This window comes from Thamnophis sirtalis, unplaced genomic scaffold (assembly GCF_051295495.1).
Source record: "Thamnophis sirtalis isolate CommonGarterSnake01/CBP01778 unplaced genomic scaffold, rThaSir2_p1.2 scaffold_3, whole genome shotgun sequence".
In the NCBI taxonomy this organism is placed as follows: domain Eukaryota; kingdom Metazoa; phylum Chordata; class Lepidosauria; order Squamata; family Natricidae; genus Thamnophis; species Thamnophis sirtalis.
This window is the reverse complement of record NW_028261383.1, coordinates 49,884,046-49,909,625: the sequence shown is the minus strand read 5'-3', so window position 1 is coordinate 49,909,625 and position 25,580 is coordinate 49,884,046. Positions and strand designations below refer to the sequence as shown.

At 39.5% G+C, this 25,580-nt stretch overlaps 1 protein-coding gene across 1 annotated transcript in view; it reads left to right on the top strand.

Annotated features, from left to right (window-relative positions):
• The window catches only part of SHQ1 (SHQ1, H/ACA ribonucleoprotein assembly factor), an 85,776-nt gene extending 64,323 nt beyond the window's left edge, over window positions 1–21,453 (top strand). Inside the window, exon 12 of the mRNA XM_014056051.2 lies at window positions 19,522–21,453. Within this exon, the coding sequence (XP_013911526.2) occupies window positions 19,522–20,104 (583 nt within the window). The 3' untranslated portion in view covers window positions 20,105–21,453. The remainder of the gene's footprint in view (window positions 1–19,521) is intronic.
• Window positions 21,454–25,580: the final 4,127 nt, after the last annotated feature.

The following is a 25,580-nucleotide window of genomic DNA, read 5'->3' as shown; positions in this document are numbered from 1 at the left end:
TGGACATCACATATCTGAATGTTAATAAATTGGTTGACAAAAAGAAATCCATGGCATGCTGATTGGCAAGTATCTAAGCATTGATAATTTTTAAATACACATTGCATGGACTCACAAATAGTTTGAAAATGGAGACCAATATGGTACAATGACTTACATATTTGACAAGGAGATCCTGTTCTAATCCATTCCCAGCTATTGGCTTGGGTTAGTTTCACTCTCAGGTGAATATGTTTCATAGAGTTGCTTGTATGATAAAATGAAGAAAAATCTTGAACTCCCTGTAGAAAGGTGGGATGTGCATCTAACAAATGCAAATTTTAAAACGCTCAACAGTTCTCTCAATTAATAAGCATAAATAATGAGCCACGGGATTTGTTCCTGGGCCAATTGTCATTTAATGTTTTCACTAATAATTTAGATGAAGAAGTGGAAAGGATGCTACATCTAATTGATTGTTCAAGATTTCTTTATTATTCCAAATGTCAGTTCACAGAATAATGAACTTAAGTTGTAGGAAAGCAGATACTGATAGAAGGCTGGCTTCTTCAACAGCTGAAGCCTTCAGGAAGCCATCCAAGTACATTGTAGTAGATGAGATTATGGGGAATCCCAAGCAATTATGCCCCATTTAAAACTGACAAAGCAACCACTAATTGTGGTCTCAATCTTCCTGACAGTCACTGTAAGTCTAGAAGCCAGAGTTATCACTGGAACAAGCAAAGTATCTAATTGTTTCTGCAAATTCTCCTAAAATGGTTCAGATTCAGCTTATTTGTTTATTCTCATCCATAGCCTAACAGCTTCTCAATGCTGAATCAGAATTTTGACCATTTTTCCAACCCAGGATAGCAGTGGGCATTGAGTTTGTTCAGCATACCCTCTTTATCATTTGGTGATCAGCAATTTCAGTGATTTTTGGCCAAAAAAATAAAGTGTAGATATGGGACCACAAGTCCATTAGAGGGTGAAATTATTCCTATTTCTCTCTTTAAATTACCTCAAAACGACTCCCCACTCCCCTAAAAACCCCAGGTTGCCACTATTCAACCTACGTCTTCTCTGACCACATGATACTTGGAGCCTCCTACAATCTAGGCTCCTGACTGCTCTTTAGAAGGCCAGAGCCTGAAGATGAAACTCAAAATACTTTGCCCACCTAATGAGAAGGAAGGATTTACTGGAGAAGAGCCTAATGCTGGGAAAGATTGAGGGCAAAAGAATAAGGAGACGTCACAGAAGGATGTGGCTGGATGGAGTCACCAAAGCAGTAGGCGTGAGCTTAAATGGACTCCAGAGGATGGTAGAGGACAGGAAGACCTGGAGGAACATTGTCGATGGGTCGAATACAACTTCGTAACTAATAACAACACAACCTACTCATCTGAAGACTGAATTATAGCCACATCTCAAAAACGGTTGACTAATCCAGATATATAGGATAGTATAGTACTATCATCCACACACACCACAAATTCTGACAGAAATGATATTCTTCATGATCATTATTCCTGAATATTACTATGATACAGTACTACTTCAGGATTCCTTTTTCTTTCCTGAAAACCCATAAAAATTAAGTTAATTAAACTCAACTTAATTGAGTTTTTAATTAATGTTTCCATTCTTGTACAGTTGCACTTCTGTTAGTTAAATTATGCTAAATTGTTTGCTATCTGTCTGGAAGTACTATGTATAGTTTTTATGTTATGTTTTATATGGTATGTTTTTAAGCTGTGTGATTCCAGCTGGAATAATTATTTTGTAAACTTTCGGTATTAACCAAGCAAATATGGAGCGAGAAAAATATTCACCAACCTAGTGTTATCTCAGCTTCTCCTTAAGAAGTAGCAGAAATATTGGAAGAAAATGACTGTATAATGCTGACATTTTTAAAGGGAAATTAGAAGTGAGTATAGTTAATTGCACAGACTTCCCAAAATATATAATAAGATCTCATGGAAGAAGAAGTTAATGTTAAAAGTTGCCCAAGGTGAGTGGGAGTTCTTAAAGAATGAGATACTAAAAGTATAATTGCAGACATTTCCAAGAATTAGAATGGAATACCACAAAGAAGTCAATTTGGCTACAATCAAAATGAGCTTTTTTGTGAGGTGGGGGGGGGGATCTATATTGGAAATGGTGGGAAAATGCCAGATGACAAAGAGAAAGATTACATAGGCATGCTGGAACAATAAAGTTAATTTCAGGAAAGCAAAAACTCAGAAAAAAGAAATTACCGAGGAATATAAAGCATTACAAAAATGCCCTTTGATACATTCTAAATAAAAGGAACAGAAAAAAACATGTATAGTGATTGCTCAACTGAGACAGCTAACAAATGCTAACAATTATCAAAGAAAAGATAGACTCCTATTTTGGTTCTGTCTTCTCCAACAACAACAAAAAAGATTGTGAAGGGCAGATTGAATCTTAAGACTGATAGAAGTGTGATCAGAGAAAATCCCATTATCTTAAATACATTTAAACTTACAGAAGCAAATTAATTGCACCCTAGGTTACTGAAACAGTTTGATTGAATCCTTATGTAATACCACTTTAGAAATCTTAGAGAACTGAGGAAATACTGGGTGAATATAGAAGAAAAAATATAACTATCTTTAAAAAGAATAAAAGGGAAATTACGAAAACTACGGACCAGTCAATCTGACCATCAGTAGTTGGGAAGATTGCTAATTACAGTATAGAGACTGATCTGTAATCTCTTTAAAACAGTGTTAGTTATCAAACATGAACATCAGTGTTGTTTCTCTGTGTCATATATGTGGGTATATGCATACTTTTTATTTATTTTGTCATGTTTACCTAGTGTATATTGGAGGTGTTAACCCTTTGAGAGCTGTTTGCAACGAAATTTCATTTTAATGTATGTTGATTAGTGTACATTCAAAGTGACAATAAAGTTATTCTTCCTCGTTCCAGCTTGCCATAAAGAAATATTGTCACATTAATTTTACCTACTTTTGACTTGGCAACTTCCTTAATGATACTGTACAGTGCACCCCACTAAAGTCAACTAGTTGTGACCATCATTTCAAAAATACTTTTCCCAAAATTGTCTTGACAATATTGAGACAAGCCAGACAGATTTTTGTTGTTGTTGTTGTTGTTGAGAGCATCTTTTACTCTTCAGAATAGATCAGTATAGTTATTAAAACATTTTGGGGAAAAAGAGATTCTATATGTCAACACTTTGAATTAGTACCATTTATTGCAGGATAGAATGAATAAAACAGGTCAGTATTTTGATGAGAGAGCAATACTGAGAATTATGTTTTAAAAGATGGATTGTAATAATGTTGGTTTAAGATAACAATTGATATTAAAGATGATGTAGAATATGCTGAATGGTGTCATTTAAGTTGTGGCATTTGTGTAGTTCCTTGAGTGATACTGTTACGACCCATTCAACATTTTTAATAACATGAACAACTTGTTAATGAGTATTGATAATTCAAATTAGTAGATATTTCAAAAGGAGTGTTTCATAATGATTACATGAATGTTTGAATTAATCAACTGTAGAAGTAGAAATACTTGTGAGTATTTGAAACTTTGGCCAATGCACAATGAAATGTAATACCTTACATTTCATATTTTCTGAAGCTCCAAAGAAAGTTTTCAACAAAACTTTCCAGCTAACAAACTTTAAATTACAACTCCTAGAATTCCTAACCAATTGTTTTACCAAACCTGGAGAGAAAAAAATGGGGGGGGGGGGAGTCTGGCCTAAATAGGTTGAAACCAAGTTTTCAGAAGACTATCAGAATGATATAAAGTATATGGTCCAACTTCCTTGCATACTACTATGCATATTATTTTATATTTGACTTCCACTTCTCCTTTGGTAGGGGAGGTTTCTCTATACCAGTGATAGCTAAGTTTTTTTTGGATCGCGTGCCAAAAGCGGGGGAGTGCAGGAGGGTTGTATGCGGGCATGCCCACACCCATAATGCTATCCCTGTGACCCCAGTGGGCATGGATACGCTCCCCCCCCCTGTGCACATGTGCATTCAACCAGTGCTCCCTCACGTTTTTGGCACACTTTTTTTGCCCTCCCCAGGCTCCAGAGGCTTTCTAGTAGCCTGGGGAAGGCGAAAACCCCACCCTGCCCCCTCCGGAGGCTGCAGGAGTTTCCCTGAAGCCCACGGAAGTTGAAAAAATGGGCAACTGGACATTTGGGAATGGTGACTTCCAGTTTGGCCACAGGGCCGTTTTTCACCCTCCGGAGCCTTCAGGGAAGCCTCCTTAAGGCTCCGGAGGGCAAAAAAAAACCCTACGAGCAAACCAGAAGTCACTTTCTGTTTGCTTGTAGGGCCTTTTTTTGCCCTCTGGAGCCTTTAGGGAAGCCTCCTGAAGGCTCTGGAGGGTTAAAAAATGGCCCTACGAGCAAACCAGAAGTCTGTTCCTGAATTTCTGATTTGCCCATTGGGCTGGTTTTTCACACTCCGGAGGCTTCAAGGAAACCTCTGGAGGGCAAAAAATGGCCTTAAAAGAACCCCAAAGTCAGCTGGCCAGCGCGCACATGTGCGCTGGAGCTGACAGGGTAACGCCTCGCATGCCCTAATAAAGGCTCCATGTGCCACCTGTGACACACATGCCATATGTTCGCCATCACAGCCCTATACAGAGTTTCGTCTGTGTGAAGTTTTCAGGCTGCATCTTTGTGATCAGTGTAGAGGAAGAAGATAAAATCTGTACCAACTGCCCCCAAACTATTTGATGGGACTCCCAATTGGGAAAACTGCAGTTATCTTGAACTTTTTGGGGAAGGTACTATTAAATAATTAAATATTCTGAACTTTGCATTCTGTGTCAGGTACTTTCTCCAGTCCCATTTTTCTCTATTCCCAAATTAATCATCCTCTCAGAAACCTCATCAAATACGTATTAAATACTGGTTACAGATATGGCACTCAAATGGAGGTGGGATTGATTGTAAACAAATGCAAAGGGTTGCTTTTTTTAAAAAAGAAAAACTATATGGCTTGTACAGGCAAAGTAGGAACATTATCATGACTTGTTCACACTCTGCTCATTCCTTGGGGAAGAGGGGAAGAGATACTGCCTACAGATGAATCGGACAAGAGAGGAATATGGTTGCGTATCAGTCGGAGAAAGAAATTTGGAAGTACTCACTCTAATTAATCAAGTTTGTACCTTCAGACTTGCAAGATTCTGTTAATGCAGCCTTATAATAAAGCAGGATTGGCTTTCCTATCTGGTTTATCTGGGAAAGCTGACAATATCAAAAGAAGAGCCTTCAATTTTATCTATTAGTTCCAACACAAAATAACATATTTTCAAGGAGATTAAATCAGTGGTAGGTTCCAGATCCTGTCGCAACCAATACGGTGCACATTTGTATTTTGTATTTTATTAAATTTATATGCCGCCCTTTTCCCTGGGGGGACTCAGGGTGGCTCACAACTCAAGAACATGGGACCAGGCGTCTTAGTTGGGCATGCGCACTGTGCATGCATGCACATACCACTGCCCTGTGACACCCAACTACTCAGCGGAGGTTGTGCAAGCACCGCAAGCTGTGTGCATGTGCACAATTGGGCCGTTTGCTTCAAAAACCGGTAAGGAACGGGGCGGGCAGATGGGCCAAACAAGCCACCGTACCGATACAGTGGCCGCTGCTCCTGGCTATTACCAGTATGGCCGTACCAGGCCGTACCACCCGGAACCCACCACTAGATTAAATAATATAATTAATTTGAATGTCTAGATTGGTTCTGCCTTCTATAGGTATTACAGGAGTAACAAAAATCGTTGCAAGCACTGATAGAATATATTTCATACATACATTTCTTGTGATTAGTCTGCATGGCAGATTCCATACTCCATTAGTGAAATGTGATGCCTACATCTACACTCAAGTTACCTCAACTTAGCCCTTTAAAAAACAAACAAAAGGAAAGCTTGGGATGTATCTATGGATTGAAGTGGGTGATGTGAGGTTTTCCATTTCTCCAGTAGCTTCTGAATTAACACTTGAAATATCCCCCAAAATTGGAGAAGTAACTGAAGCAAAGAAATATCCATTCCAAAAAGATAGCTCTTTCTTTATGCTAGATTTATTTATATTTTTTGCATCGTGCTAAAGTCTCATAATCTCTCTTTGTGTGGACAAGTTAAGAAATTGGATGTTTGCTCTCAGCCTCTCAGTTATTTCACAATGCTATACATTAACATTAGAATCTTCTTGTATGCTATAATGTTTCATGCACTCTTTCCAATTTATTTCAAGAGACCCTGGCAGGGAGAACTGTATTTATAGCATACCACTGCCATCTTGTGGACTATCAGGAGCACTATATATATTTATATATTTTTGGTTGTTTTTTTTTTCACCAAGTTGCCATTTGTCCACCTGGCGATTTCTATTTTTTCTTCTTCAACACCAAATATTTACATTTATATTTACAATTTAACCTTAAATGGAAGCGAAGAAGATGTAATCTATTTTAAAATAAAGTTTGATTTTGTTTATCTCCTGTGCTTTATTATCAACAAAGTTTGGAGGTGGAAAGGCTGAATTTTCTAGTGAGTCATATGCCTCTGCAAGAAATGGCATTATTGAATATTTTCTCCATTTTTTAACATTATGATTTCTTAATTGCCTGAAGAGCAACCCAAGGAATGAAGCCTCTTGTCTCAAGCACACCTCAGATAGGAAATGAACTTAAGGTGATATGCCTCCTATATGGTAATAGCTTATGATGGTAGTTACCAAACCACTACCTCAAAACAGAAGGAAGGTCCAGGATATAAAAGCAAAGGAATTTGCATTATTCCATTGTTCACTGCATTGAAAAATGTTATAAACCTATCTTACTGGATTGGATAAGACAGGAAAAGTATAAGTCACGTTGCAGCAGAATTTTCAAAGGTTTTTAATGTGGCAGGTAATTCAAGCAACTACCAGGCCCACCCATAGTAATGCAGGGGTAAATATCAGTTGTTGTGCCTGATGTATGGGCACGTTTTGGGAAGCTGCCTCTCACTGCTTTGACTGCTTCCTGAAGGTATGTGTTAAATAAAAGCATGCATACATTTAGCTTGCAATTAAACATTTTCCTTAAGCGGTTAGCAGCATAGCAACTGATAATTACCACAAACAACATTTTGAAAAAGTCGTATTATGCTTGTTTATGTAGGATCACTCTTGGCATAATAACAAGCTATCATTGCTGTAAATGTACATATGATTTGAGTACACCTTAATGTATTCACTAGGCTCAATTAATCACATGGGAAAATTAAAATGAGCTGCGTTAATCTTCCTAAATTATCAAAGGAGTTTAAAACTTCAGGGTACATTTACCAAGTCTCTATGCCTTGCTTTAGACACATCTTTTTTTATATAATTAGTTAAACTGCCTGAAGTCACAGGCAAACTCCATCTTAATTTTTTTTAATGCCTAGTTTTTATGGAGCAAAATCTTCCTTTCTCCCTTCCCCCCAACCCTCTTGAACTAACTACTATTCTTACAACAGCTGTTCTCATTGGTGTAGATTTAGCTGTTAAATAAATGCTCCCTTTTAGCTAGGAAGTTGTCAGGAATAGTGGGACACCTTACTATGGATTTTGTTGTTATTCTGTCTGGGTTTGGAAAGCAATTCCATCTCATGTCTGATAGTTTTAAGGAATGGGAAGATGACTATATGAGATTGAACTGAGGAGACTGCTGCCAATCCCTAGCAGTCCTTTGGTTTACTAAATAGCTGTGGTGGAATAAGTGACTTAAAAAACAGTGAGAAAACTAGTTGACATGACTGAATGCTGGTAAGAACTCAGCACTCTGGCATAGTGATAGTAAGAGCACAGAGCTTAAATATACAAATACTTAATTAACTGCTGATGTCCACTTGAAGCCTTGTTGAGATGATCAACAAAGCAACTAAGACCTGGCTGTTCCGGCAGGCCTGGGGCTGTTGAATTATCCAGCCCCATCTGATGTTATGACTGTTGCTGAATTTTAATTGTTGTTTTTATTTTTGTACCCCCTTCCCTTATTGTTAGCCGCCCTGAGTCTCCCGGGAGTAGGGCGGCATACAAGCTAAATAAACCTAAACCTAACCTAACCTTTTAGAGAAGATTTTGGGATAAAACATAGGTATGAAGCAGTAGTGGGTTGCAGGCGGTAAGCCCCGGTACGGGTGTACCGGAGCCTGCCCGGAGCACTGGGTACTGTTCCAGTACGGTGCTCCGGAGGGCCCCGCTCCCCCCCCCCCGTGCTCCTTACCTGTCTTTAAAGTATTTGGTGCTTCTGAGCACTCGCATGGTAAGACACATGTGCACGCTGCGCACGTTCATGTGGAGGATGCAACTGTACCGGAACCCACCACTGGTATGAAAGTTATATTTTTTCAGGTTTCTTGATAAAGTTGTTCATAACCACTCCAGTTAGGAAGGATCTATTTTAATGAAAAGTATCTCCCCACCCCCACCCCCGTTGCTACCTGGGATTTGATTCATCTTGAGCTTGAAAAAGTTAACAGTGTTCTCTATGGTTTGAATTCTGCCACCTGCAGGCTGAAGCAAGACACTCTCCTTTTGGATGCTGGAAGAGGTGTGAGCAGCTGGCACTAGGAGATAGTCAGTGATGAGGCTGTAATAGAATAGAATAATAGATTTGAAAGGGACCTTGGAGGTCTTCTAGTCCAGTGTTTTTCAACCTTTTTGTGCAAAGGCACACTTTTTTCATGAAAAAAATCACGAGGCACACCACCATTAGAAAATGTTAAAAAAATTTAACTTTGTGCCTATATTCAATATAGGCGGGTGTTTTTCCCACGGCACACCTTACACTATGTCACGGCACACTAGTGTGCCGCGGCACAGTGGTTGAAAAACACTGTTCTAGTCCAACCCCCTGCTTAGGCAGGAAACCGTATACCATTTCAGACAAATGGTTCTCCATCTTCTTAAAAACTTCCAGCATTGGAGCATTGACAACTTCTGGAGGCAAGTTGTTCCACTGATTAATTGTTCTAACTGTCAGGAAACTACTTCTTAGTTCTAAATTGTGTCTCTCCTTGATTAGTTTCCACCCATTGCTTCTTGTTATACCCTCACTACTTCATTACTACAATACTACTTCATTATCAAGCTTCGCAAACCAAAAGTACATGGATTTCTGGAAAGACTTTTACTGCCAGCAGCATAATGTGAGAAAGTCTTGAAAGCCTACCAGTGTAATTCTCCCTCACAATTTTAAGACAGCAGAATTGCTGAAATCTCTTTCTCACAATTCTCCTCCCTTGGATTCAAGACTCTCTTCTGTAATAGAGAAGAGAGATTTCTGCACCTTCCGTACTCCTCAGGCCTGTTAGATATTAAATCACACCTTAAAGAAGGCAACTTTATATGGCAGTTTTTGTCCAGTTTCCAATCTTCCCTTTCTTACAAAAGTAGTTGAAAAAGTGGCAGCAAAGTAGTTAGAGAAAATGGATTCCCTAGATTCTGTCCAGAGAAGATTTGGATCTGGTCATAGGAGAGGAGCTGCATTGGTGACTCTGGTTGGTTCCATCTGTACTTCAATAGGGGAAGTACACTCATTCTTCTATTAGTTCTCTTAATGATGTTTGACAGTCTCAATCCTTCTAAATTGTCTATGAGAATTACAGGTTGTGGGTATTGTTTGACAGTACTTCTACTGCTAATTCAATGAGCATTCTAAATCAATTGTCATAGCAGGGAATAGCACTAAAACCTCTGGAAAACCCAGTATAGGGTTTAATGATGTTTGGTGCTTTCCCCCATGTTATTCAACCCCCATATTATTTAGCACTCACTAGAAATTTCTGGGGAAGATCATTCATAATATGGTTGACATATCATTAACGTGGCAAAAATCCCCAGTTATCTATTGTAACCTCAGCTTGAGCCGATATTCTTTTAAAAACTTACAGTGGGCAGTTTGCGTGTTTGCCAGTTTTTCACCCTCTGAAGGCTTCAGGAGGCTTTCCTAAAGCCTCCAGAGGACAAAAGACAGCTGAACGTGCAACCTGGAAGTCCCTTCCCAAACTTCCGGTTTGCATGTTGGGCTGTTTTTTGTCCTCTGGAGGCTTCAGGGAAGCCTCCTGAACCCTCTGGAGGGCGAAAAACCGCCAAACACACAAACCAAAAGTTCAGACTTCTAGGTTGCACGTTTGGCTGTTTTTAGACCTCCAGAGGAAGGAAAACATCCCAGTGGGCAACCCTTAAGTCAGTTCCCGAACTTCCAGTTTGCGTGTTGGGCTCTTTTTCACCCTCCCAGGCTCCAAGAAAGCCATGCGCAGGGCAGCGAGGGGATGAGCGTGCATGCGCAGGGGGCATGGCGCAGGCATTAAATTATGTGGTGGGCATGCGAGCGAGCATGATAGTGCTTGTGCTTTTGGCACCCGAGGAGAAAAAGGTTCGCCATCACTGCCCTATACCATTTCAGACAGGTGACTGCCCAGTCTTTTTTTGAAAACCTACAGCCGTGATGGCGAACCTATGGCACGGGTGCTACAGGTGACACACGGAGCCATTTCTTAGGGCACACGAGGCATTGCACTGTCAGCTCCAGCGCACATGCACGCACTAGCCAGCTGACTTCGGCCGTCATTTTCAGCTGTTTTTCACACGAAAAACAACCTAACGCACAAACCGGAAGTTCGGGAATAGATTTCTGGGTTGCCCGTAGGGCTGTTTTTCTCCCTCCTCTCCAGAGGGCGCTCTGAAAGCGCCCTCCAGGAGGGGGCAGGGGGGGCCGTTTTCGCCCTCCCCGTGCTCCTAAAAAGCCTCAGGAGCCTGGGAAAGGTGAAAAATGGGTCCATCGTGGGCCAAAAGCGGGGGGAGGGCAGAGGTGCACGCATGTGTGCAGCGGGGTCACATGCATAGAATTATAGGTGTTGGCACATCCATACATGACTCCCCTGCACTCCCCCCGCCTTTGGCACATGATGACCAAAAGGTAACCTAACCTCACCAAAAGGTAAACTAACCTACAGTGATGAAGCCCCTAGAACCTCTCTATGAATTGCTTGTCATCCATAGACGTTGTGGTGATCTTATAACATTTACTCCATAGATACTCTGGATAACATGATGCTTCTCCCCACAGAGTTGGTTCATGACTAGAAAATTCTCCTAAAGTTGGCTTTCCTTCTTAAATAGCAGGTGAAAGCCATGGACAGGGCAGGCTTTGTCCAGCTTCAGCTAGTGCCAAGTAGTCTTGACAATGTAACAAATGACTTACCACCCTCAGACTTGATTAGTGCAATGGTTGGTGCAAACTGCAGCTACTAGATTCCTGATGGATCAGTCCAGTTAAGCAAGAATAATACCTATTCTAAAGTTACTACATTGTCAGTAGACATCTTGGTATAGTACAAGTGCTGGTTAGTATTTTAAAGCTTGACAGCAAACACTGGAATACATCAACATTGAATGGCAAAATTAAATCCATCCAGTCCAATAATCTAGAAAAGGCCTACTGTACCTCTCACCTTGTGAGTTCATGCCATATGGTTTGGGTAACAGACATTCTCAGTGATGGCCCCCATTTTATGGAATATTTCAGCCAGCATGCAACCCATGTTTTTTTTTCTGTATAGGTACAGTATAACATTTCTATACATCTGTTACCATTAAAATACAGTTTACGGCATAAATAGCCATAGTTTAAAGACAGTAATTGGGACTGAGAGGTCTTGCTTAGTGACAGTCATAAAACACAATGTGATATGACCACAACAACTTATGAAAGTCAATGTACCAGTTCCGGTTACTGTTGTCAATTCAATCCCACACAGTTGTTAAGCATGGCATCACATAATTGCCATTTGTGACCTCCTGCTGGCTTCCCCATTGACTTTGCTTATCCTAAATCAGCAGTGAGGATCACAGGTGGCAATATAGCAGTAATAGCAGTAGACTTATATACCGCTTCATAGGGCTTTCAGCCCTCTCTAAGCGGTTTACAGAGAGTCAGCATATTGCCCCCAACAATCTGGGTCCTCATTTTACCCACCTCGGAAGGATGGAAGGCTGAGTCAACCAATCATGTTTGTTTGTTTGTTTGTTTACTGGATTTATATGTAACCATAGGATGCTGCAAATATTGTAAGTACAAGTCAGTTGCAAAGCACCTGAATCACAATCATGTCCTGAGGGGGTGCTCTGGTAGCCACAACTCATTGTAAGTCCCCCATTGTTCAGCTTTGTTTTAACTTTCAACAATCGCTGAACAAATTGAGGACTATCTGTAGTAAACTCAATATTTTCATGGAAGCATGAAAGCACTATTTTTCTCCAAGTCTTCTCTCATATCAAAGCACTATTTTTCTTTTTCTGATAAATGGAACATACTCACAATGGGTTTTGGCTACATGCTTGTCTTCATTTAAGGGGGGGAAATCTGCAAAGAAATTTGATTTTTGTGATGATAGTAATGAAATTGTAGTGGAATTACTTTGAATGGGTCTATTCCTAGTTTCTTTCAAGGAAAATGATACCTGCACTGCTCAGGAGAAAGCCTGGAGGCTGGATAAGACAGAGATGGAAGATTTCTTCAAAGAAAGGATCTATTGGATGGGGAAGGATGAGGTGGACAGGAAAGTAGAGACAGAAACTGACGCAAACCATTAGGAGCAAGAAACAAATTATTCTAGGTTTTTTAAAAATGCTTAAAAAATTAAAGGGCAAAAAGAACAGTGTTGAAAGCACAGCTGAAGATCTGTTTCTAAGAGCATGTTCTTGCTTCCCCAGTGATAATTTTTCCATTTGTTTTAAATTATAAGGCTAGTAAGGTGAACTTTAGCTTTACACCCTACTATTTACCTAGGGAATACATATGCTGGAATGACTAGACCAGGAAGCTGAAAAATATTTCCAGAGGAAATATTCCACGCCAAATCAGCCCCAACCTATTGTGGAGAGGATACACAGATGTGCTCCTGTATTTCCCCAGGATTTATGTCCAACTCAACCAGGCTTCTTCCTTCATATGCACAACACCAAGAAGCCCCCTGAATAGCTTGAAATTGGTCCAGGCGAGGTTTCTCCTTCTCAGGAATTATAGTCCAGGAATGGTTCTTGATAATACAACTGTCTTCCTCAGATGGCATGTACTTGTCATCCTCTTGAATTTGTGGCTGAATTTGTTTGAAAAAGGCCTGTTTTACTTGCTCTTGTTTGTCAAGAAAAGAGACACATGTTGGAGGTACCCATGTGACAGGAAATTCTGCCTGTTGTGCTTGTTTTCTGAGCAGAGTGCATGTTATATCCTTGCTTTTGATAAGATGTCAGGACTGTGATTTGCAGCACAAATGGAAGACAAGAGATTATGTCTGTATCTTTAAAAATAAACACCAGTGTCTTGTTTGAATGAGTCATACGTTTGCCTGGCTCCTTGCCAGAATTGTGAAGTGCTTATAATGCTCCTGGTGTTATGAAGTTTGCTGATCTGGCTGTCAGCCAAACATATGTAATATTCATTCTGATAACATGGATGTTTGTCTTTTGAAAGGAGCGGCTGCTGTTACGAGGTTTCTTTGTTGCACACTAGAGTTTAAATACTTGAATAGCTCTCCATCTTTAATGCTGAGGAAACAGAAAGATTACAGCAAAGAACACAGTATTTTTTTCTTCTCTTTAAAAGGAATCTGCAACTGATTTACAAATGCTTTTTAATGTATCAAAAAAGTCTTTAATAAATAAAAAATATAATTATTGTATATCTCTTTAAGGTTATATAGGGAGATTAAATAGTATATAGGTCATAGGAAGTTTATTTTTCTACATAGTCAAAGATAGATAACTGACAAATGGGAAGTTTACATCAGTCCATTTCTAAAATAACCAAAGTATACAGCCCTATATTAAGTATGGCTGTAGCTGTCCTGTCATGTAATTAAACGGTAGAAAAAATTCTACAATGTTGGTAGGTTAAATATATTACGTTCTGGTTGATTTGTGGAGTTCTTGGATGTATGTAAATACATTTTTTACAAAGAAGAGAATAAAACAATACTATTGCATGAAATGAACAAGAGTAAGGGTAAGGAGGAAAAGGAAATCAAGTGTGAATAGTAGACACATGCTGGCATTTTTTGTTTTAGTTGTAGTTTTTTGTTCGGGTTTTATTTTGTTTTTGCAGCACTGGGGGTTTTTTTTCTCAGGCTATCAATCAACTTTTCACCACTTCCTGCAACAGCAGGTCTGCAATAAATCCCGCTGTAACTGATTGGGTTTCATTTCCTCTGCCAAAGTCTACTAACCTGCGAGGCATGACACAGTGACACCAGAGCGAGCAGCTGATAATGTAATACACAACTCCTGTGAGGCAAAAGTTAAAAGTGCTTGTTCTCTCAGCCGAATGATTTTAAAGATCTTTATATTCTAGTTCCCAGGAGGGATAATTACTCAGTATAACACAGAGAGCATTTCTTAATCTCCTAAAGGAATTTTATTTAAAAGTGCGTGGAAAGGACGGAGACAACTGGATGGCGTGGGTTTTTTTTTTCTTTTTAATGTTCTCAGCCCTTTCTAAATTACCTTCATTCCAGGGGGCAATGCAGCCTCTGAAAACATGTTCCAGCGGAATGTTCAACCCCAATTATAAGACTATTAAGAGAAAGGTGGTAGCTCAGCAGCTAAGTGTGGAGAGCACATGCTAAGTTCAGATTCCTGATGCTGCCACTTAAAAGAATCTGAGGAACCAGAGCCTGGAGAAACAGCTGTTGCAGACCTGGCGAGTGGGAGATAATGATGATAATTATGCTGAAGGATCTGCCCTTGCTCTTCTATATTCCCTAAATATTATCTATGTAGAAATATTTAAAAACGATCAAATAACATTGAATTCTCTAGAGTCTTTAAGAAAAAAACGACACATAAAAATTTCAGTTCAGTTTCCCTTAATGCAATTAACACATTTTGTATGACATAGCTATAGAGACAGGGAATTTAAATAAGTGTGCAGACTGTACATTTTTTTTTATTTAAGAAGCAGGTGGCTTTCATAAAATGGGAAAAGATTGTAGAAGAAACAATTCTCACTTGCATCTGCTCATCTATACAATTGTCATGCCTTCAAACATATCATTCATGCCACGCTGACAGGGAGAGATGCTAATTGCGACTGTGTTGTTCCTACCCAGTGAGAGTGATAAAGAGGCATGCACCATTTCTTTTTTTTAATTTGAACAGTTTGCATGTGCTTGTATTAATAGGCTTTTACCAAATTGAAGCAATGCCATGACTGAAATGAATGTGACCAAAAATGTAAACAGGAAAAAGGGGAAGTACATTCCCAAGCATATACACACACAAAGAAAATGTCATTGGCACAAAGTATTACAAATTAACCTTTTTGGGGGGCTCTTTAAGTAGCATATTTCCACGTCCTCTTAATTGTGCTGTGCTTTTTAAGCGAGGTTGAAGAATTTTAATTTACAATGAAATATTTCTTCCTTTCTTTGGCATTCCTGAGATTCCATCTCCCACCACAAGCAGCCATTTATAGCAATAGCAATAGCACTTGGACCTATTGTATATATTGCTTCATAGTGCTTTGCATCCCACTCTAAGCCGTTTATAGAGTCAGCATATTGCCCCCAGCAATCTGGGTCCTCATTTTACTGACCTCGGAAGACTGGGAGGCTGGGTCAACTTTAAGCTGGTGAGAATCGAACTGTTGGCAGTCAGCAGAATTAGCCTGCAATACTGCATTCTAACCACTGCACCACTACAACTCTTATGCCTTTCCTTTGCTGTCTGAAGATTAGAGATGCCCAGATTGGCTTCTGGGCAAGTTGATGTGAGAAGGGAAATCCCTTGTTAATTTTTGGTACTGGGAGTTGATGTTGGAAATAAAGAAGACCACAGTTATCATTTGCTGAGTGAATAATGGTCTTAGCAGACATTGCTTCCAAGAGTAAAGGTGCTTAAATGTACTATATGGATCCATTTCAGGTGGGCTTTCAAGCAAGATAAGTACTGCAATGTCTTGGTTGAAATTGGATGGGATAAATACAGACTTGCTAATTTTCCCGAACTGCTCACAGCTTCTGTTATTAAGACTATCCTTCATGATTGTCAGGAAGAATTGGATATTAAGCACAATACTGCAGTTTACTATATGAGCCTGGATTTCTGACCTCTAATATCCCATAAGATTCCAACTTATCCCTCTTGACATTCAATAGCTACATGAAACACTGAGGGTGATCATTCAGAACTTGGAATGATCTGTTACTGCTTTCCAGCTACTCTTAAGGAAGCATTGTCTAAACTCAGTGACACATGGATGAGGGAGAACAAGCTACCATTTAATCCAGACACAAGACTACCATTGTCAGTAGAGAGTTGATTTAGGATTAAAGTTCAAACAGCCATGCATTCTTCTGAAAGAAATATATATACTGTATTCACTCTGAAAATGCAACTTGATCTTCATCTGTCACTGAATTTACAGGAATCATGTGAAGCTTCTATAATAGGGGTATTGGGCATTTGTTGCCAGGACCCTCTCAAGCATAATTTGAAGTGGTGATATTGACCTTTTTAGTAACAAAGCGTTCAAGAATTACCTCTGGCCCTTTCAGGAAACAGAAAATCTGTAAACCTGCATCTGTTTAATCAGGCTTGTAATTGTTAATTTATCTCAGAGTTATGTTAATTTTATATTTTTTTTAAATGTTGGTGGCTATCATGAGTAAATAGATGTAGCATAAAGTGTCCAGTGGTTTACAGGCTGCTGAATAGTATCAGGAAATGATTTTAGAATATTGGGGGGAGAGTGAGAGAGGTGGCTCTTTTTCCCTCTAATGTTTTAGAAATACCTTTGCAGTTTGTTGAATTCATATTTCTCCAGATTACAAATCAATGCAGCCTTTTATTATCCATATGGTTTAAAGGAGAATGTCAGGGAAAGTGCTATGGGATCAACCTACCTCACTCATTACAGTGGAAAGGGCCTATTTCGGTTCCCATCAGCCAAATAATTGCAACTAGAGGAGACCAGCCTCTAGGGGAGACCAGGAATAGCCTCTTCTTAGAGATGAAATCTCCCCCTCCCTCCCACTAATGGCTTTCTGGAAGAGCCTAAAAACTTGTCTACCTTTTGGCCTGGTGTCTGACAGGAGTCCGCTACATTGAAGGTGGCTGATGAGATAGAGAAAAAGTTCCACCAAGCTGATCATCATCTTGCTTTTTAATTTTAATTTGTAGATTTTTATTCTATTTTAACTGGGTTTTGTTTTTTTTGTTTTTTTGCTTTTTAACTTCTTAAACACTTTTTAACTGTTGCCATATTGTAAAAAATGCCCAGAGTCACTAGATTGTGATGGACAACATAGAAATCCAATAAATAAAATAATTAAATAAAATAATACAATGGCTAGAGTCTGAAAAGCATTTTATAAAGATCTGCTAGCCAGCAATTCGGCAGCTAGGACATGCAGAAGACATCCTCTCTCAGTTGTTATTCAGAGGGATACTGCCATTAATCCTGAAAATACAATTTGATCATTGATCCTGATTAAGAGCAGTGGGAGAGGGTAGTACTTTACATTTTATTCTTCTAACTATCCTGACCCAGCCAAGATCTCCTGTTTAACATCTACATCAGAGGTATCAAACTTGTAGCTCGCAGGCTGGATGTGTCACAAGCTGGCCATGTCCATCCCAAATTTAACATAGGGGAAAACAATCGTGATACGTCACATGATGACAATGTGATACCATGAGTTTGACACCCCTGATCTACATGAAGCAATTGATATAAGTCATCTTTAGCCATGGGGTGAGGAATCATCATTATGCATCACACTTCTTTTCAAATTGCTTGCTTCACATCAAGTGAAATAAGCAATGCTATTGATATCCTGTCTTGATATCAACTTGGGGATTTAGATAGGGGACAAGAGGCTTCAGCCCAACACTGGCAGCTTTTAGGGCCACCAGCACTTGAGAATTTACCATCTTTAGTTTTGGGTAGGGTGGTACTGTTCCAGACACACTCTGTGCACAATCTGGCGATCCTTGTGGAACTCATGACTCATGTTCGATGAGCAAATGCCAATCATGGCTGGGAAGAACTCTGCACAACTTTGAGTCATATGCCACTTGCTCTTATTCCTAGACCAGGAGACCCTGCACTCAAATCACTCATGCCCTTGTCACCTCCCATATGTATTACTGTAACATGATGTACATGGGACTGGCCTTGAAGAGCATCTGGAAACTCCAGCTGGTACAAAAATGAATGACGTGGGAACCTAGATCAGTACACTTTACACCTCTGCTCTGCTAGCTACATTGGTTAGCAGTTTGCTTCTGGGTTCAAGTCATGGGGCTGGTAATTACTGCTACAGTCCTATATAACATGGGGCTAGATTATTTGAAGGACTGCCTCTCTCCAATTACCTTTACCTGCCTCATCAGATTTAGCATAAAGAGCATGTTGCTGATTCCATCCAGCAAGTAGTATTGCCTGATAGAATCCAAGAGAAGAGCCTTTTCTGCATTGGCACCCATTTTTTGCAACATTATTCTCCCTGAGGTCAGATTGGCCCCAACTTTGCTGGCCTCCCAGAAGGACCTGAAGGGATGACTTTGTCACTAGGTCTGGGGAGGCCTGATGAAGTGGGTGTGGAGCCTGCAGAGTGGCTGTATTGCTACTTTGAAAATGAGTTCATCGTCCTGCAAATTATGCTTTTCACATAATGGGTTGTATTATGTTTACGTTTAAAATGAATTTTCTTGCTTTTCTTTCGTTATTTCATTCTATTGTTTTTGTGTTTTTATCTTTGTATACCACCCATAGGCATGTGTGTGAGATGGGTGGCTATATAAACTCATCAAGTACAAAAATAAATCTAGTCTGCAGGGATATGTGTTTATCAGAGGAACAATGGGAAGGGAGAGAGGAAGAAAAGCTTTCTTGGCCCGGTCAACCCATTGTCCATTGCCAAGCCTAACAATTGGGCAGCTGTCAAAGCTTTCACCCCCCTGAAGAATGTTGTCTCTCCTTTCATCCCGTCAGTACTGAATTTACTGAGGAATTGTAGCAATCATGGAATTAAGGGGAAAGGTACTTTAATAAATCAAACAGACAAAAAGAACCAGAAGCATGATTGACGCTCCGCTGATGAATAATCAGAAAATCTACTCATGGGAGCCTTGTTATCTATTGTCTTGTGTATTATTTGCATTGGTTTAGTCCAGTGGCTCCCAACCTTTTTTTTGGCCATGACCCACCTAAACATCTTTAAAATCCTGACACCCCCTCCCCCCCGGACATATAATTCTTACTTTACTCAAAAAGTGAACTCTATTCCTGTGGAGGAAGCCTTACTAGTCATTAACATGGTGTAAACAAAGTTTAAATTGCCCACATTAAAAATCAAATTGCCCCCCTGTGGGGCATTGGGCCCATTTTGGGAGCCACTGATTTAGTCTCTTTCGCATTTGTGTCATTCAAGACACTGAATGTTTTTGGATCTTCCCTTCCGCAGGTCAAAGAACTTGGCAGCACTCGCTGAATCCGTGCAGAAAGCAGAGCTGAGTAAGGAGGACTTGGGTTTCGAATTAAATGAGCTGGAAACAGCCGCGCTTCTGGTACACGAGGAAGAGAAAGAGTTAAAAGCGATTGACGCAGGCAATTCTGAGCAGCAGCTGCCTCCTCCCTCCCGAGAAGATGCCAGTGAATTCGAGGACTCGGGCAGCACTTCATCATACGAGACAGAAGTCTCTGATTCGGATGAACAAGAGTCCTCAGCCAGTGAAGATGGGAAAATAAATCCTTCGCAATGCACACTCCTAGAGGAGAGGACAGCCCCACTTATTGACGATAATGGATTAAGGCGAGACACAGGGACTTTGACACTGGAGGGTAGTAATGAAAAATCAAAGCTTTCTCTACAGTCTACATCTGTTTCGGGAGAACTGATAGAGGAATTAGAAAAGAAAATGCAAGCGGCAGTAAGGCTGACGGAGTTGCCTGAAGCTGCACCTTCTCTAAGGGATGATGGCCAGGACTGCAGCAGCTCTTCGCAAGACATGGGAACCAACTGCACAGCTCAGCCTGGAGGATCCTAATTACAAGGAACATTTTACTGGATCCTAATTAAAAGGAACGTTTCTTGGAGGTGACTCCAAAGTTTTTGGGTATTACAGATGAAGCTTCTTAGACAATAATTAGGGAGAATTTGTTAATATATGGAAGCCAAACTAGTATTTTTTTTTAATATGGGTGTCCCTCATCTAGATCTTTATGAGATAAAAGTGTTATAAATATGTAATAGTAATAAAGTCTAATTTAATTTTGAAACTTAAAATAAGATTTTCTATAATCTTAACATTACAATAGTTTAATTTCATTAGGAAAGTATAAAATATGGAAGAAGGTTATTGGTTTATGGAAAAAAGTATGCTTAACTGTTTTTGTATTTTAAAATTAATTCTTTTAACAGCTTAATATCTTGTTTATTTTGAGGTGTTTGTGCCTGAGTAGAAGTAAAAAGCCTTGTAGTTTCCAGATGTTCGCATGTAGTATCTTTGAATTCCAAGTTGATTTCTATATGCAGCATGTTCAATATCTGTTCAGATTAATGGTAATAATGTTTCCCAGTACTGAATTTTGTGGAATTTACTGGGACTTACTACAGACAGTGATGGGGAAGAAATTGGTTCAGTTAATATTTTACTATGAACCAATCTAAATTCAATTCTTTAAATATAATTGGAATTGAGATATCTCTCAATATTTATTTTTATGCAAATTATGAAATGTAATTATCTTCTCAAAAATTTGAACATAAATTAGGTTGTGTATGTATGCTTAGCTATATCATACAGTGTGCATGATATATATTGAAATATTTTATTGTGATCATTCACCACCACAGAGGAAATTAATATGCGAATTTTGAGGCTGAATCAACAATATTGGTATAATTAGGAGAAATACTTGTAAACGTTATTGACGAAAATCAATAACAGCTAAGATATTTGTTTTAGCTATACATATGACAAAAAGAGAAGGAATTGATATGTATTCTCTTTGGGTATATAGTCAAAAATCCCACCTTATCTTATGTATATTTGGATGAATGAGAATTATAAGTACAAATACATTCTTACCAATCTTTGCTAAAAATGTAAAAATAAGATTAGGAAACTTAAAAACTGGGATGGGGGGGATCAAAACTCATGGAGAGTAAAATTGATAGATTTCTATCCATCAAAATCCTCATTTGTGAGATGTAACTATATTTATATTTCACTGCTGATGGTTAAACATTTGATTGTAGATTATCTTTATGCTACTGGTCTATGTCTCAGCTGAAGAAAATGTGATTTGCTGGCTAGAATGCAGATCTGAACTGTAGGAAATAATATAGTTGTAATTATATCAGTGGCTTAATAAAGGATGAGTGTGATGAGCACTGATGAACATTTTTCAACTACGGCTATATGCCCAAATCATGTTCTTTTTTAATATTATTGCTACTAATAGGCAAAGCTGTATTTTTTCATTTGCATCCTAGATGTACAATATGTATGTCAGTATTCATACTTTGGCATACTTTTTCATATTATTTGCAATTTTTCACAATGTATTTCCACAGTGATTAGTGATGATAATAAACTACATAGAAAATGCACCTAAGGCACCAGCTAGGTCAAAATGTTTAGTTTGTGCAAATTTGAAAATAAAACTGTAGAGATATCATGTATACATACGTTCAAGCACTGGAACTGTTACTGCAAAATGTAAATGGCGCATTATTCATTTTCAGCCCACCATTTTGTGACAGGCAATGAAGTGTGCTTCCTCATTGAGAATTGACTGCTCTATTGATGAAAATACACTCTTTATTCCACCCTTTTCCTACATAATCAAAATCTTTACTTCAATCTGACTTTGTTGTGACCTTGGGGGTTGATTTTTCACCCACACTCCCGATATTTATGATTGTTCACCCCTCAGAGAAAACAACAGCTTTCACTTTATGTTTTAGAAATGTATGAAATTCTAGAACTAGTTTTTGTTTTGACTGAATTATGCTCTAGGCATGGCATAAGGCTGCCTCTGAAAACAGCATATTATGTTCAAGTGTTTCCTTAAAATAATATTAGAATGTGCTTTCCTACAATAATCGGTAACAGTTATGCTATGAGATCATAATGTAGCAACATTCCTTCCGCATAAGCCCAATATAGGTTTAACATAAATATTTTTTAAAAGAATGCACAGAGCAGAATCCCTTCAAAACTCAATCAAATCTTATTCCTATTTCAGTGTGGCTTTTAACCACCCTACGATCCATGATCACAGCCCTCTCAGATATCAGATGATTGTCAATCTTTGTTAATCTTTACTGCTTTTCTCTCCAAATGTATTCATTTATTATATTTGTAAAAGTACTTATAAGGAAAAAAAACATGCTTCTCTTTATGATTCCACCATTTCCTATTTAACATCTGTGGGGCAGATGTTCCTACTCAGGTCGTCTTCATACTTTCCCACAACAGATGCATGAGATTATTGTTTACTGGTATTTATTAATGTAAAATATTAGCATTCTTAGCAACACCTGAAACATAACAGGTTAATTTCCCCTTGATTCCAAAACAGCTGCACAAATCCAGGAACAGATAAAGCTTCTTCCAAGGGTTGTTGACAGAACTACATGCTCACATATATTCAGTCCAAATTTCATGTTCTTCCTCAAAGTCAAAGTGCTATTAAATCCTGAAGCTTCTTAACAAAAATTAGGTCTGGTGGCACCTAATTTATGATCTCAAGGCCTACATGTCAAATCTGGCCCTCGATATGGTTAGATCTGGCCCACAGGGTCACTCTGGAGATGGCGAGCGAGTGGCCCCCACCACCCCGGCTCACCCCAGTCTGACTGGGCACTCCTACGTGCACGAACAGGTGGTGAGCGCACAGGCTGGTGGTGCTCGGCAGCAGCTGCACTGTTGGCCCCTTGGCCGGCAGTGATAGCCAGCTGGATGTGAGCCCAGGGCGTCAAATAAGCCAAGGACATCAGGCCGGTCCTGTCCTCCTTGCCTCACCTTACCCCACTACAACAGCAGCAGCAGCCCTGTCCAACAGGAGTCCCACCATTGAGGCTGAAGAGTGTTACAGAGGACTGAATTGGCCTCACGTCAGAGTTAGCCAGTGCAAGTTGTTCTGTCCTGACCCAGCCACCCTGGGTCAGTCACACCCAGCTGATAGCCCTGAGTTAAATTTTCAGAGATCACAGTCCATCATCTGGTTGAAGCAAAAACATCAAAACATAATGTGACTATCCTGGAAAAATAAATTAACAACAATGTGTATGTTACACAATATACAGAGATGAACTTCCATTGCCTGGAACTTAAGTTTGGTGTGACAGAACCAGTGGTGGGTTTCAAAAATTTTTGGAACCTACTCTGTGGGTGTGGCCTCCTTTGTGGGAGTGGCTTGCCAGCCATGTGACCTGGTGGGAGTGGCTTGCCGGCCATGTATTTCTCTCTCTCTCTTTCTCTCTCTCTCTCTCTCTCTCTCTCTCTCTCTCTCTCTTTCCTTCCTTTTGTCTCTGTCCCTTTTTTTCTTTCATCTCTCACTCTTTCTTTTTTCTTTCTTTCTTTCTTTATTCCTTTCTATTTCTTTCTCTCTCTGTGTCAGTGAGTCTGTGTGTGTGTGTGTGTGTGTGTGTGTGTGTGTGTGGCAGTGGTGGGTTTCAAAAATTTTTGGAACCTCTTCTGTAGGTGTGGCCTGCTTTCTGGGTCCACTGGTGGAAACCTCTTCTAATCGGTTTGGTAGATTTGACGAACCGGTTCTACCGAATAGGTGCGAACTGGTAGGAACTCACCTCTGGACAGAACTATAGCATTTCTGAAAATACTGTAACTTTGAGTTGGCTTCTAAAAGCCCAAGGTTAATAAGTGACTATTCAATTTCAATTTTCAATTTCAATTTGTTTATTTGTTGATAGAAAGTTTAACTACGTAGTTAAACTTTCTATCTCATGTTAATAAATATGAATCTTTTATTGATACTTGATAATTGCAGACGTAATCTGAGGTGATAATTTTTTTCTAGAAAAGAGCAACTTGGTCAGAGAAGCAGGATCAACAACCACAAAAAAGCAATAGGTCTATTTTGTTTTGAATGCCATAGCCTCTCAGCCTCTGCATAGCCTGAGTGGAGTCATTGTTTATTATTAATGATCTACTGAAGGGGGAAACACCCCTCCCCCGAATTAAGTCTTTCTTTATGTTTTGCTTCTCAGTATGTCTGGCAATTGACTATACAATAAAGCCGAATACTGGTTAGACTGAAGTCATGTGAAAGTCATTGCAATAATCCTTTCAAATGAGTTACTGGGCCAAATCAGTTGTGTCTTAGTGTAAACAGAAGGCCTGTCAATTCAGATTATCTAAAGTAAATTCTGACTAAACTTTCAGGGGAGGAAAGCCTTCTGGATGATACCCCACACTCTTATAATGCTAATGTGCTACATTAGTTTTTACTTGGCTTTGAATCTTTCTCTCTCATCCCAGGAACTTATGTAGAATTTATCTTGGATCAAGTGAAGGTAACACTGATGAGGTTCTGATTGTTTCAATAAGCAACAAATGTACCAGGGCAATTGATTTGTAACTTTTGAGTGTGCAGCTTGCCATCAATGACAGAGCTAAATGTTCTGAAAACTGTGTGTCAAGGCCAAAGAAAACGGGAAATGTAGGTCAAGCAGATAAATGGGTTGGCTGTTTACGAGCTGTTTACGAGTGGGACTTTCTCTGATCAGGCAGGACATCCTCAAAGCAGCTCAGAGGAGTAGAATGAACATAGAAACTGGTTCCCAATCTCTGGGAGTGCCCACATCCCTAGTGGGTGCGAGATGGAATTTCAGGGGATGTGAAAAAGAGTGGCTTGTGTCCATTAGTGACAAGTGACAATTACATGTAGTCCTTGACTTATGATCACAGTTGAGCCCAAAATGTATGTTGCTAAGTAAGACAGTCAATAAGCGGGTTTTGACCCATTTTATGACCTTTGTTGCCACAGTGGCTAAGTGAATTACTGCAGTTGTTAACAGTAGTAACATGGTTATTAAGTTAATCTGGCTCATTGACTTTGCTTGTCAGATCACAAAAGGGGATCACCCTGGGACCCTTTAGCCATCACAAATATGAATTAGTTACCAAGTGTTTGAATTTTGATCACATGACCACCAGTGGTGGGTTGCTAACCGGTTTACTACTGGTTCACTCGTACTCACATGCGTTCTTGTACGCATGTGCACTGCTTCTGCACATGCTCAGAAACGGATGGGCAGAGGCTCCCATCACCGCCACTACCGGTTCAGCCGAACTGGGCCAAACTGGGAGCAGTCCACCTCTGATGACCACGGGGATACTGCAACAATTGTAAAAAATTAACGTAAGTCATTTTTTTCAATGCCGTTGTAACTTTGAACGGTTACTAATTGAACTGCTGTTAGGAGGATGAAGGTTCGTTCTCTGAGCTTGTGGGTTGCTTTTCAAACATTTTGTTATCAGGCTAGGTAACATC